General features: G+C 38.2%; 1 protein-coding gene across 1 annotated transcript in view; it reads right to left on the bottom strand.

Moving 5' to 3' along the window:
- Positions 1-12,213: 12,213 nt before the first annotated feature.
- Positions 12,214-15,236, bottom strand: part of lingo4a (leucine rich repeat and Ig domain containing 4a) — a 6,436-nt gene continuing 3,413 nt past the window's right edge. The window contains exons 2-3 of the mRNA XM_016520737.1: positions 15,031-15,105; positions 12,214-14,157 (exon numbers count right to left, since the gene is read on the bottom strand). Coding sequence (XP_016376223.1) covers positions 12,328-14,145 — 1,818 coding nt within the window. The 5' untranslated portion in view covers positions 14,146-14,157; positions 15,031-15,105 and the 3' untranslated portion in view covers positions 12,214-12,327. The remainder of the gene's footprint in view (positions 14,158-15,030; positions 15,106-15,236) is intronic.

Raw genomic sequence — 15,236 nt, 5'->3', positions numbered from 1 at the left:
TACTGTAACAACTATAGTAATAACATTAACTATTCCGATAACTGTAGTGATAACTATACCAATAATCATAACAGTAACTATACTGATAACTATAACAATAACTACACCGATAACTATAACAATAAATATACCGATAACTACAGTAAGAACTATAGTGATACTGTAACAACTATAACAATAACTGTAGTGATAACTATACCGATAACCATAACAGTAACTATACTGATAACTATAACAATAACTAGAGTGATACTGTAACAACTATAGTAATAACTATAACAATAACTATTCCGATAACTATAACAATAACTAGAGTGATACTGTAACAACTATAGTAATAACTATAACAATAACTATTCCGATAACTATAATAACTTACCAATAACTACAGTAATAAATAAATAATGTCGCCCATGATTGCAATGATAACAATAGTAATAACTATACTAGTAACTAAAAGATGACCATAGTGGTAACTATAACAATAACTATAGTGATATTGTAACAGTCAGTAATTATAGCAATAACTGTAACAATAACTAAAATGGTAACTATAGTGATATTATAACAGTAACTATAGCAATAACTAAAATGGTAACTATAGTGATAACTGTACCGATGACTATAGTGATTATTGTATTGATAACTATGATGATAACTATACCAGCATCCAATCCAACGTATGATAACGTTCTGTTTATTCTGCAGTTTTGTCATCTGTCTCTTTAAATGCTCGAGCTCTTTAAAGCAGGATGAATTCTGATTGGCTATCAATTGCTCTGAAAGTGATTCCAATGATATCGTTCCTCTGTGTCATTATCATCATAGCCATTATTAAAGCTTTACAGTCATTGTTGTAATTATGGTTGTTTGTGTGAATGATGGGCCTTTACAGTGAAATGACATGTAACGTTCTGCAGTGAATACTGCATGTCTGTGATGAAATGAAGACGGATCACAGTGAATGAGGGCCTGTGATTGGCTGACAGTAGCAGCATGTCCTCAGAGGGAGGGCCTGTGATTGGCTGCCGGAGAATGACATGAATTCCGTCTGTTCTGTCCTCCACGTCTGTTTCCACTCGTCTCATCCACTCTTCTTTCCATTTATTCACGTCGTTCAAACCACTGACTTACTTGTTGTGAGATGTTTAGCTGAACGTTCACGCTGCTCTTCTCCATGCGATCACCTTCATATTTTCCATCCACATGAGTTTATTTTTAAATGTATGATGAATACTGACTGAGTTTTTGCTGTTGTGATGAATTTGAGCGTTTTAACGGATCGCGTCACTGATTCTCGGCTTCTGTTTCTCCCTCAGCCGATTTATGGTGCCCACTCTGGAACATGATTGGCCCGTGCAGGACTAGCGGACCTGTGATTGGTTGAACCTCAACCCAGGAGTGTCTGATGATTGGCTGAGAGAGAAGAGAGAGGCGGAGCCTGAGCAGGACGACCAACTCCAACTGGACAAACTCTCTCTTTCTTTCTCTCTCTCTTTCTCTCTCACACACGCTGAGTGTATATATATATATATATGTGTGTATATTAGTGATATATAACTATATATCCCTCAGGTGTGTATCTCTCTCTCTCTCCCCTGCTGTCTTTCTCTCTTTCTTCTGAATTTTTTGAGCCAAATGGACGACAATCAGCATCTTAAGGCCGAAACAATCACACCGATAGCACAAAGAAAATCAACGCAGACGGACGGAGAGAGAGAGAGACGACTTTATACGCTCTCATTCTCTTCCCATCATCCCCTGCCTCTCTCTCTCTCTCTCTTTACTGCAGGAGTGTGTTTGTGTACGTGAGTGTGTGTGTGTTTGATCAGTTGCAGCCTCAACTTCCTAATAATGACTCGATAACGAATCTTGTTTTTGTTCCAAATGATGTTTTGAGGGGCTTGATTCTTTCTGAGCCAATCAGACGTCAGCGTGCCGCTCAGAACCCCGCCCCTTCCTGTCCCGAGCGGGGGGGGGCTCTCCTCTCTGTGCCTAAAGAGCTCAATCGAGAACAACAGGGCAAAAAAAGACTAGACAAGTGAGTCGGACACTCGGTTTGTTCCATGATCACGTGTTTGCTCATCTCTGACAGAGACGGTCATGTGACTCGCTCGCTTTGCATCGTGGGCCCAAGAGAGGAAGAGCGGTCGGTGGCTTTGCTGTTTTCTGGGATGTGGAGAGCGAGCGGACGTGTTCGTTTAGTGCTGGTGTGTGTTTGTGCCAAACGCCCGGATGACGAGGTTTGAGACGCGACCGAGCTAAAATCATCCAGCCGCCCACTGAAGCTCTCTTCAGACCCTAGTGAGCCGCCCGATCCGATGCTTCACACATCCCACAATGCATTGAGAGACAGTGTTTTAAGATGCAGTGGAAAGTCTGAATCTGTATGATAGTGATACATTATTATTCAGTAACTCTTATCTTATATTCAAACTTTAGTTTAACTTGAAATTGTGACAAATATATATTACTATTGTACAATAGATTGTACTTCTGAAAGTAATAATTCAATTATTAAAACTTCAGTTTTTAGGGAATATCCCAGAATTTTTCTTACACGTGTGTTATCATTTTAACAGTATATCTCGTTTTGCGGCACTTTGTTTACCAAAAAATAAAAGGAATTATTCATTATTATTTTTGATTGATGAATTAAAAGATTAATTAAATTGTTAGGGTTTATGCCTTCATTTGATTAGTCGTTTTTTATAGTAAATTTGTATTAAATCATAAACGCATTTTCTAAGGCCTTATTATTATTATTATTATTATTAAAATTAACAGACTTTTTGATTATTAAAATGAAATTAAATCTAATTGTAAAAAAATTAAATGGATTTCAGAGGGCCCTAAAAAATAAATTTTTGTTAAACTTTTACTAAATTGTTGGTAAATTGTATAAGTTGCATAATTTCAATTAATTATGCATGTTTTTTTATTACTAAAATGTAATTTAACCATTAAAATTGAATTACAGAGAAAAAAATCATAAGGCCCTATTATTGTTAAAATGAATTAAATTGTTTTATGAATTAAATTTTTTGGATTTATAGTTTATCATTAAAGCATAATCAAGAAAAGCTAAACAGGACAAAAAAGAATCTGAAAAAAGGGCAAGGTTAAACAGATTTCATAGGGATTGATTTAACCATAAATGGAATCCAGAAAATTTAATTTGGGAAAAAATAAAATAGATTTTAAAGTTGACTTTTAATGATTCATTGAAGTAATGTGTTTCTTTGTGCTGTTGGGACCGGTCTCATTTTATATTATTATTATTATTATATTTTTAAGCAGGTTAGCATGACATGTTGACAGAAATTCCATGAGGGTGCTTTCCTACAAATGTCTATGAATATTTTTCATAAAATAGTATTTCATCTGATATTTGGTGTGATTTTGAGTCTGAGAGGAGCTTTAGTCGTCGATGCGGCTCACTAGGTTTGAGAACAGCGCTTGTGCTTGATTCACACACACACACACACACACACTCGAGCACTGACGTCATCGGCGAGGTTGGCTGCTGATTTCTGTACATAGAGTCCAGATTTACCGATGGAAAGTTTCTCTCATTTTAAGTCGGTTGAGTTTTTCTCTTTTCTTGGTGTTCGATGGATGATACTCATATACGCCAGTAGCTTCTTTGCTGGGGCTTTAGTCGATTACTTTTGTCTTTATTTACTTTTTTTGTTCGAAGTATTACTTTCGTCTGCATTTCAGGTACTACTAGTTATAATGATGATGAACAGTGTTTCTGTGCCTACAGTTCCCACACCGAGCTCTGATTGGCTGAACACGAGCGGTCACATTTAAACGCGTTGCCATAGAGACGTCGATTTCACGTTCGATAATGCGAGGGCGTTTTTGGACCGGTTCTGTATCGATACGTCGTTTCTCACCACTTTTGGCGCAATTTTGCGATCGTATCAGCCAGCGTTTGTGTATAGGGGTCAGTTATGCTACGACAGATTGTGCTCGTGTATCTTTTCCCCATTGTGTAGCACACTAGCTCTTACTGCTATGAGTTTCTGTCTTCATGATGAAACGAACGGTCCTCGCCGCGGGACCCAGCCGCCAATTTAGCCATAGACACGGACAAGCCATAGCATTGACCCTTGACCCTCCGACCCGATTCAGGAGCGTAGGATGTATATATTTATATATTTACCCATGGAAATATTCTCGAATGCGCGAGAGATTTGTTGATTCTAGAGTGGAGCCTCTCTGAATATGGAGTGATGTTTTGAATGTTCATATTATTATAAAGATATTATATTCAAATATGATTATTATTGTAATTATGAATTTCATTTTACTGACAATGATTGATAAACAGAAATGTCTTTCTTTTTGTGAATATGGAGAAGTTTACATTTTTCTGGGAAAATATTACAAAACTTTAAATATTTCAACAAACAAATAAATAAATAAATATATACATGCTTAACAGGAGATGTGCTTTTATTTGCTGGAGCGTGAGATTGTTATTCTGTGCGAGTCTGCATATCACAAACACACAGATTCTTTATTTTTATTCAGCAAAATACAAAAAAATCTATTTATTTAACCAATAATGTGTAAATGTTTCAAGACAGCCTTCAGTTTTTTAAGTGTCAGGTTCCTGGTACTGTACCGTTTTTTTTAATTGACCTTTGAAGGGAAGATTTTCACACCGAGCTGCATATTGTACCTTCAGCTGATTTCATGGTAAACTTTCTCTGCCTTCTTTACAGGTTTGTACATCAGAACATCGTAGCAGGGCCACTGGTCTAACCCCGTTCAAAATTGTAACAGTTTTTACTGTACCAATCTATTTTTATGAACTCTTAAACTTTACATATTTGACAATTATTGCACCATCAGCCCATTTCGTGGCTACGTTCCTCTGTTTCCTTTGAGGGTGCATTAAAGCAGATACAAGTGCTTCATACTAGTGCTATTGATCTAATAAATTCCCAATTTAATGATGGTTTTACTTGTGCAATCTTGTTTTATGAACACCTGAACTTGGCATAATCAACAACAGACAGCCCAATTTGCAGTGAATTTTCTCAGCACTCTTTGAGAGTGCATTAAATCAAACATAAGGACTTCATACTAGGGCAACTGCTCTAATCCAAATTTTGGGCTGTTTTTACTTTATCACAGTTTTTTAAGGACCCTTGAACTTGGCATAATTGACAATACATCGAGGCATTTATCAGCCCAAATCACAGCCATTTTTCTCTGCTACCCTGCATTAAAGTGGATGTTAAAGTGTGCATTAAAGTGGATGTTAGGACTTTGTAGTAGGTCAACTGCTCTAATGAAATTCCAATTTCAGGCTGTTTTTACTTTATCAGTAATGTTTTATAGCCCCTTGAACTTGGCATATTTGTCAATGCATAAAGACGAATTTTCTCTATTTGCTTTGAGGTTGAGTGAACACAAGATCTTCATACTAGAGCAATGGCTCTAATGAGATCCAAATTTTGGGCAGTTTTTAATTCACCAGTCTTTTTTTATGGCCCCTTGACATTTGAAAATAAGCGTTCTTATTGCACCATCAGCCCACTTTGCAGCAAATTTTCTCCAAGCCCTTTGAGGTTGCATTAAAACGGACAAAAGGGCTTCATACTAGGTCTACTGCTCTAATGATATCCCAATATTGGGCAATTTTTACTTTATGAGTCTTTATCTATGGGCCCTTGAACTTGGCTTATTTGAGAATGAACAGATGCACTTTCTCCACTCCGTTTGAGGGTGCATTAAAGCAGGCACAAGTGCTTCATAATAAGGCAACTGCTCTTCACACTGGTGTTTTTCCCTCAACATTTAAACGGGCTCGTATAACCCCACTTCTTAAGAAACCCACTCTTAACCCAACTCGTTTAGAGAACTACAGACCGGTTTCCCTTCTACCTTTCATTGCAAAAACACTTGAACCAAGTTCAACCAAGTCTCTTCAGGCCCTTTCTTTCGGAACATGCTTCACAACTCCTTGTTCAAGCTCTTGTTCGGTCCAGGCTGGACTATTGCAATGCTCTCTTGGCAGGTCTTCCAGCCACTTCTATCAAACCTTTATTTAATCCAGAACGCAGCAGCAAGATTAATCTTTCACGAGCTGAAAAGAACGCACGTCACACCTCTGTTCATCAATTTGCACTGGCTACCAATAGCTGCTCGCATAAAATTCAAGGCAATAATGTTTGCCTACAAAACCACCACTAAATTCATTACTTCAGAGTTATGTGCCTCTAGAAGCTTACGTTCTGCAAGTGAACGGCGTATTATTGTGCCATCTAAAAGAGGCAAAAAATCACTTTCACAGACTTTTTCATTAACTGTTCCCTCCTGGTGGAATGACCTGCCCAAATCAATCCGAGCAGCTGAGTCCTTAACCATCTTCAAGAAACGACTAAAAACACATTGTTCCTCCTTTATTTGACCCTCTAACTCTTAACACTTTCTATTCTATTTTAATTCTACTTTATATCTTCTTTTAAAAAAAACACTAGCTTTCTATTTTTTGTATTCTATCTTGTTTTTCTTTACGTGTGTGTGTGTATATGTGTGTATAATAAATATATATATACACCTTGCTACGTGTACTGCGTTAGGCTAACCGAGACTTGTCATTTGCACTTATATATTGTTGCTCTTTTGTTAGTTTTGACTGCTTCTATTGTCCTCATTTGTAAGTCACTTTGGATAAAAGCATCTGCTAAATGTAAATGTAAATGCTCTAATAAAATTTTGGGCAGTTTTTACATTACCAACCTTTTTTATGGACCCTTGAACTATGACAATACAAAGATGCACTTATTGTACTATCAGCCCAATTTGCTACTGCTCTATTAAAATCCAAAATTTTTGGCAGCTTTTACTTTAACAACCTTTTTTATAGACCCTTGAACTTTACATATTTGATAGTGCACTAATATTCTTTCAGCACTGTCAGCCCATTTTGCTATGACTTTTCTCTGCGCCCTTTAAGGATGCATTAAGGAGGACATAAATGCTTCATACTAGGGCAACTGCTCTAACAAAGTCCAAATTTTGGGATATTTTTTTCTGTACCATTCTTTTTTATGAACCCTTGAACTTGGCATATTTGACCATATACAAACACTTATTGCACCATCAGCGAAGTTTGCAGCAAATTTTTTTCCAAACTCTTTAAATATGCAGTAAATAGTACGTAAGCACTTCATACTAGGACAACTGCGCTAACAAAATCCAATATTTGGGCCATTTTGTCTTTACCATTCTTTTCTTATGAACCCTTGAATTTGGCGTATTGGACAATACACAAACACTTATTGCACCATCAGCCAAGTTTGCAGCAGATTTTCTCCAAACCCTTTAAAGCTGCAGTGAAGATCATACTATCACTTCATACTAAGGCAACTGCTCTAAAAACAGCCCAAAATTTGGATTTTGTTACTTTACCATTCTTTTATTATGAACCATTGAACTTGGCATATTTGACACTGCAGATGCTTATTGTGCCATCAGCCTAATTTGTGGCTATTTTTCTCTGATCTCTTTGATGGTGCATTAAAATGGATATAAGGGCTTCATACTAGGGTAACTGCTCTAATGAAATCCAAATAATGTGCAGTTTTTTCTGTCAGTACTTTTTTATGGACCCTTGAACTTGGCATATTTGATGATATACAGAGGGGCAGAAACTCAACAGAAAAGTTCTTCAAATATGCCAAGTTCAAGGAGCCATAACAAAAAGATTGTTACCATAAAAGCTGTCAGAATTTTAAATTTTTTTTTTAGAACAATAGCACTACAACAAAGTTCTTATGTTTGTTTTAATGCACCCTTAAAGGGTTTTGAGAAATCTCGCCTTGAAATGAGCTGAAGGCACAATATCAGTGTGCATATTTCGGTGGAACTTCAGAAGTCATTTTTAAAAATTGGAATTCACAACATAAGGCCCTTTCTTAAACCAATTAAATACAGGTAAAACTGAGTGGTACATATCCAAATACTGAGCATCTGCTGACCAGTCATAATAATGTGATTGGACTGTAATGTGATGATATGAGCAGCCGGAGGCGCCAACAGATCAGCAAAGATTCAGGATCATGAATCATGAATCATGGGACAGACGACAGACGGACGCTTGACTGGAAACTTCTAATCTGGGGTCTGATCTGTCAGGCAAACATAAAACCCAAACGAGTTTAATCTCAAAAGACGAGATCTGAACACCAACGTGAAGATGATTTGATGAAGCATGTGCAAGTACTTTCCACAAATATGATAGAAAACGGGGTTTTGTTCAAAAATAAATAATTTGAAAAAAAATTAGGCACAAATTAACCAGGTGTTTTAACTTGACCTGCCAAACTGCAAACCTTAAAAATTCACATATTCACGGTCACTGTTGTAAGCCTATTTTTACATATAGTGAAGCTGGTCATGACTTCTGAGGACCATTTTAAGGGGACAGACAGACAAGACAGTTGATGTTTGTGTTTACTGAACACATCTCATGCTTGAGCTCACTCTGTATTTGTGGGTTGTGTGAGTGACTCCAGTGAATCGTGTTCATTCAGCCTGTTGTTTTTCTGCTCTAAGCTGATTTACTGGACGTGATCGAGGGCAAGTTTATATACTGTAGATTAAAACATGAGCGAAGCACGACACCAGAATAAAGAGAGAATTGATGGAGGTTATGTGGCTGATGTGTCTTTCATTAATATTGCCATCCTTGGGAAATATGAGGAAAAACCAAATGTCTTTGTTGTATTTTTGTGAGTATTCCAAGTAAGAGGATAAACACCCAAGTGAAATTAGAGGCAAAATTTCTTACAGAAATTGTAAAACTAATTCATTTTCAAAAAGACAGACATTAAGATGATTTCCCATGAAAAAAAAATCTAAAGTAAATGAATGGTTCATTTAAAAGTAAAAAAATAAAAATAGTAAACAGAAGTGTTTAAACATAAACGAATGCAGTCGTTCTTAAACTAGTACATTTTAAACGGTCTTTAGAACAATAAATAAAAAAATTTATATATGCAAAAAAAAACAAATGACAGACATGAGATGCTTCATAAACTGAAACACTAAAATGAGATTCAATAGAGTAGGATAGAAAAACAGTGGAATTGACAGAATCATAAACAAACAAACAAACCACTTTTATCAAATGATCATTTATGCTAATAAAACAGCAGTGCATGATGGGACGTTATTGCTTTGAGTTGGATTGCATAAAGCCGTTATTAAAGCCATGTATACATAAATGCATAAATAGTGATTTTCCACAGCAAACACACCGTTTGCATCGGCCGAGTTGCACAGCTTTGGCTGCTGTTGCATCAAAAAGCATCATCAGCAAAATATAATAACATACAAAAACACATGCAACCGTTGCATTCACACAATCCTGAGATGCAGCGCATTCAATATTTCATTTAATACACTGAATACATTATATAATTACTTCAGGATTTATTGAACATGATTGAACCTTCTCAAACTGAGCTTAATTAACCTGAGAGCTTTTCTCCTGTTGTTTTCGGTCCAATTAAAGCTTCATTATTGCTCACTTTCTCCGGTTTATAGATGCGAATAATGTGATCAGATCGTCTCACACATGCATTCATGCAGCTCATGCTAAAATGATCTGATTTAAAGCCTCGAAACCTTAGAAAATCTAATTTAAAGCTCATCTCACAAACCTGAATTATTGCAAACTTGATCATCAGGAATGTAATTTAGGCAAATCACAGTGGCATCCAATTGACAATTAAATTCAACCCAAACTCAAAAATGCAGAAATAAACTCCTTAAATAATTAAAGCGAGTTTTACAGACGTGAGAAACCATCAGCAAACCTCATGCTATGACATCTAGAGATCATGGTCTTTCTCTGTATGTTTGTTTTGTTTTCCAGTACAAATATCTCAATCTAAAAAGTGAGAAACCAAACACAATGTAGAGAGTTTGTGCATTGTCCATGCAATTCCCCCCCAAAAAATCAACTATAAAAACACTAAAGATTCATGTAAGCACATAACAAATAGAGGATATATATATATATTGTGTGTATGATTTATATAAATCCTCTATTTGTTATGGGTCAATTTGACCCAAATATTTTCATATTCAAAATCAACTGCACAAACAAAAAAAAAAATAATAATAATAATTCTTTTTTGTCATGACTACTTCTAGTAACTACGTTTAGTACCGCAAATGTGTAAAAAGGTGCAAATGACTACAACCAAGTATAAATATTATCGCACATTATTTGTACTGAGGCTATGAACAGAAATAAATAGTATTTACAGTCTTTTCTTTTTGTTTTGTCTGCTTCTCAAACCCTTGTCGAAATGTTGCATGCACATTCATGGCCCTAAATGAGAAAAATTCACAACATTTCAAGAAGAAATAAACAGTTTAACCAGTGTTTCAAGCCGTTTGAAAATCAAACATGGGTCAAAATGATCCGTGAAATAATCAGAGGGTTAAAGGTGCTGTATGTTTTTTGACTTTACTAAAGCATAAAAATAGCATAATGCATTTGCAGATATTTAGGAGACATGCTAAGTTCACATACTTGTTTCTCTGAAAAACAATGCCACAGCCAGTTATTCTGCTTTAAATTGTGTGTTCCGTGTCGGAATGTCTGTTTTTGTTTTGGTCTGTGTGACTCCGCCCACTGCCAGTTCACCCAATAGGATTTAGACACTCCGCGTTGCCAGTTGGCGGAGAACACAACGTATTAGAGCCTTGAAAGCCAGCAAATGAACTGGGTCAGAGATCGCAGATTCTACCAGATCTAAAGCACCTCGGCATCCATCCATCTAAAAAGCTCTGTGACCAGAGGAATGTTAAAACATGGATAAAACAACTCAACTTACAGTCTAAGGTTCGTCACCTTCCATTGTCAATTGCGTTTGATTCTTTTGCGTATCCTCAATCTGGCAACCCGTGTGAGCATTGAGTCTCAGGAGGAGGTCTCTCTCCAATATTATGAATTTGGACTGCAGTACCCATTTCAACCACTAGCTGTCAATATTACTGTACATACTGCACCTTTAAAATGAGGAACAAATATCCGCCAACGAGAATAATAAATAAGTTTTCCCTTTGAAATAGTCAATGCTCAATGACCTAATAGCAGATATTTGTTCTTGTTTTACGCATAAACTTACTTAATTTCTCCAGAAAACAAGATGACTTCTGTCATTATGCATCTTAAAGGGTTAGTTCACCCCAAAATTTTCTTGATTTACTCACCCTTAAGGCATTCTAGGTGTATATGACTTTCTTCTTTCAGACAAATCCAATCGGAGTTATATTAAAAATTGTCCTGGCTCTTCCAAGCTTTATAATGCAGTGAATGGCTGTTATTTTTCAACAGTCTGAAAGAAGTCCAATAAAGCACATCCATCCATAATAAAACGTGCCTCACACGTCATCCGCCAGAACATCATTCTATTGTGAACGTGTGTACAATAGCGGAAGCTAGAGTTTTTTAATATAACTCAAATTGGATACTTCTGAAAGAAGAAAGTCATATATAGCTAGGATGCCTTGAGGGTGAGTAAAGCATGGGCTAATGTTCATTTTTGGGTGAACTAACCCTTTAATTTAAAAATATTTGTACCTGAAAACAAGACAAAAATACTGACAGAAAACAATTTTGTGCAGAGAAAGACATTCAGACGAGGAGCTTCAAGGGTTAGTTCACTCCAAAATGAAAATTCTGTCATTAATTACTCACCTTCATGTCGTTCCAAAAACATAGTAAGGACAGTCCATGTGTCATCAGTGGCTCAACTTCAATTTTGCGAAGCTACGAGAATACTTTTTGTGCACAAAGAAAACAAAAATAACGACTTTATTCAACAATTCTTCTCCCCCGAGTTACTGTCATCTGCCATTTTGGAGAGTGTCACATGGCGGAAGGCGTAACTCAGGGGAGAAGAATTGAATAAATTATGTTATTTTTGTTTTCTTTGCTCACAAAAAGTATTCTCGTAGCTTTGCAAAATTTAAGTTGAGCCACTGATGTCACATGGACTATTTTACTGATGTCCTTGCTACGTGGCTGGCCCTGGAAACATTGCAGTTGTGTTGCTGTCTATGGAGGGTCAGAGAGCTCTCGGATTTCATCAAAAATATCTTAATTTGTGTTCTGAAGATGAACGAAAGTCTTACGGGTTTGGAACAACATGAGGGTGAGTAATGAATGACAGAATTTTCATTTTGGGGTGAACTATCCCTTTCATGCATCTTACCCTCATGTTTAAGCTTATGGGAAACTGTGGATATCTAGTAGCACCTCAAACATCTCATGTTCTCAAGTTTTCAGATCAGCTTCATGGTGAACCTGCCCATCTCCATCGTTGTCCGTCCGCCTCCGGACGCTGTCGCAGCGCTGCGTGGCACGAAGTCAATAGTCGCCGTGTGCTTGATCTGCCCTTTGCTCTGACTCCAGAAAAACATGAAGATGAAGCAGACGGCCACCGAGCTCAGGAACGACAGGAACCCCATGGTAACCGCGATCACCAGCGTCTTCACGTCGAACGGAAACGGCTGCGATCCGTTGACCGCCGCTTGCCCGGACGCGAAGCTCCATCCTTCCAGAAAGAACGAGCCGGAGCGGTTGCGAGCGGATGCCGGAAACCCTCGCACCCGCAGGCTCACCGAGACACTGTCGTTCCCGGCCGCGTTCGAAGCGATGCACAGGTAATACCCACTATCCTGTACTTGCGCGTAGCGCACTTCCAGGGTCCCATTAGCGAGCGCGCGAATCCGGCCCGAGCCGGTAAGAACCGAGCGTTTGGGATTCAGCCAAATAATCAACGGCGCCGGATCTCCATCGGCTGCGCAGAAGAACAAAACCGTATGTCCTTCGTCCGTCCGAACATCCTGCGGCTTCCGAGTCAGAATGCGAGCTTGTTTGCATGTAAACAACCTAGGAATCTCAGCCTCCGTGAAGTCGGCAAACGTCCGGCCTTGCACCTGCACAGGTGTTGCACAAGTCGGCGCACGTCCTTTGAAGCGAAGCCACGGCCGTCTGCGCATCGCCCAAAGAAGCCGGCAATCGCACGCCAACGGGTTCCTGTCCAACCCAAGGACCTCTAAAGCAGCGACCGAATGAAACGCCGACTCCTCAAGCGTCGGCAGACGGTTCTCCGACACGTCGAGGAACCGGAACAACACAAGGTTGCGGAAAGCGCCAGGCTCGATTCGTAGAAGCCCTGTACCGACTAGATGCAGCTCTTGGAGTCGTAGCAAATCCCCAAGAAGGTTGGAAAGGATAATAGTGATTGGGTTGTACGATAAATCCAGATATCGCAAGTAGACGAGGTGATGCAATGGGGAATACGGTACGGCGCTCAGATTGCAGTGGCTGAGCGTTAGCGACGTGAGATTGAGTCCAAACAGGCTGTTAGCGGCTAACGAGTCCAACCAAGGACAATGGGAAACTTCAAGATCGCGCAAACGTCCCAACTGGCGGAAGGAGTTGTTGGGAAGCGTCGTGAGTCCAAGTCGGCGCAAACGCAGCCGGACGATTCCGGAGAGCCGCGAAAACGCTTCGGTCGGCACCGACGTCAAGTTGCATCGGTCGAGATTTAGCTCCTGCAGATCGGAGAGACCGTCGAAAGCGCGGTTTGAGATAAACACCAGATCGTTCTCACTGGCTTCCAGCTTCTGGAGAGACGGCATCTCGCCGAACATATCGTCCAGGAGCACCAAGATCTCGTTCCGGCTGACGTCCAGGAACTGAACGCCGCGGAGGCCGGAGAAGGCTCCGACTGGGATGATCTTTAGATGGTTGCGGGATAAATTCAGCGTGACGAGATTCCGCAAACCGGCGAAGACTTCGACTTCGATCGCTGTTAGTGCGTTATCGCTCAGGTCCAGCTCGCGTAACTGCGTCAGGCCAGAGAACTGTCGCCTTGATAGAGTCTTTAAGAGGTTGTTGGTTAAGTTAAGCGACAGGGTGTTGTCAGGAACACCCGTGGGAACGGAAGACAGTTGTCTTGATGAACAGTTTGCTATCAGGAGCTTTGGCAAACAGTCGCAGCGCTGAGCACAGGGTGCTGATAAAGCCACGCCCACTACCCACTGGAGGACCACCCACCAGTACAGCCTCCTCCAATCAGCAGCCACACACATCTGGAGACCCGCCTACAACGGGAAAGATCATAGATTCAACTTTTTGTTGCATAACAAATAAGTACAAATTAGTTTTGTTGCATAAAAAATGTATAAACTATGCGCGCTAATAGAAAATCTCAACATCACAGATGATGGAGCTTCAGGATTTATAGTGTTAAAGAAATATTGTTAATACCATAATTTAACATTTAGATTTTTTTTTTTAATGCTCTGAATAATTTTGCATGTGTAAAGTCTAGTTTGACCACAACACTACTCTAGGAATGCATGCAGAATCCCTGGCGGGAGAATATACCAGGGTTATTATAGTTAACTAAAACTAAAACCATAAAAAAAGATTTTTGTTATTTTGAAATAAAACAAAACTATAACATAGGTAAATATTACTGAAACAAAAATATTTACAAAAAAAAAAACATCCTTGTTTTATTTCAGCTTGTCAAGGCAACATTTGTCATTTTTATTTAGTTTACCTTGATCTACTAAAATAACTAAAACTGAAATAAAAATTAAAATAATAAAAACTGTATATTAATAATTATTTAAAACACACAACAAAATTACGATTAATCGCATCAAAAATAAAAGTTTTTGTTTTACATAGTATATGTGTGTGTACTGTGTATATTTATTATGTATATATAAATACACACATACAATATATATTTTGAAAATATTTACATGTATTTGCATGTATACATTTATATTCATATAATTTATATTATATATATATTTAATATACAAATATAAAATTTTTCTTAAATATATACATGCGTGTGTGTAATTATAATTACATTCATTTTTACTTATAGCCATTCCATCCATGTCTATAGCCTGAAAAATCACGTATGTCACAAATCACAAATCTTTGCAAACACTCACCAGCTGGCAGAGGAGCTGCTGCTTCTCATTACCAACAATTACTAAAGAAAGTCTCGCTGATCGCCCGCTCACAGCCTAGAGAGAGAGAGTGAGATGTTCAGATGTTAAACCATTCTCTTCGTTGTCTTAATGCTTTGGCAATACAAAATGTATTTTTGTCATGCCAATAAAGCTATTTGAATTGAATTGAATTGAACTGAATTGAG

The sequence above is a fragment of the Sinocyclocheilus rhinocerous genome, unplaced genomic scaffold (genome assembly GCF_001515625.1).
Source record: "Sinocyclocheilus rhinocerous isolate Xijiao unplaced genomic scaffold, SAMN03320098_v1.1 scaffold359, whole genome shotgun sequence".
NCBI classification, from domain to species: domain Eukaryota; kingdom Metazoa; phylum Chordata; class Actinopteri; order Cypriniformes; family Cyprinidae; genus Sinocyclocheilus; species Sinocyclocheilus rhinocerous.
This window is presented reverse-complemented; position numbering and strand designations above follow the sequence as displayed.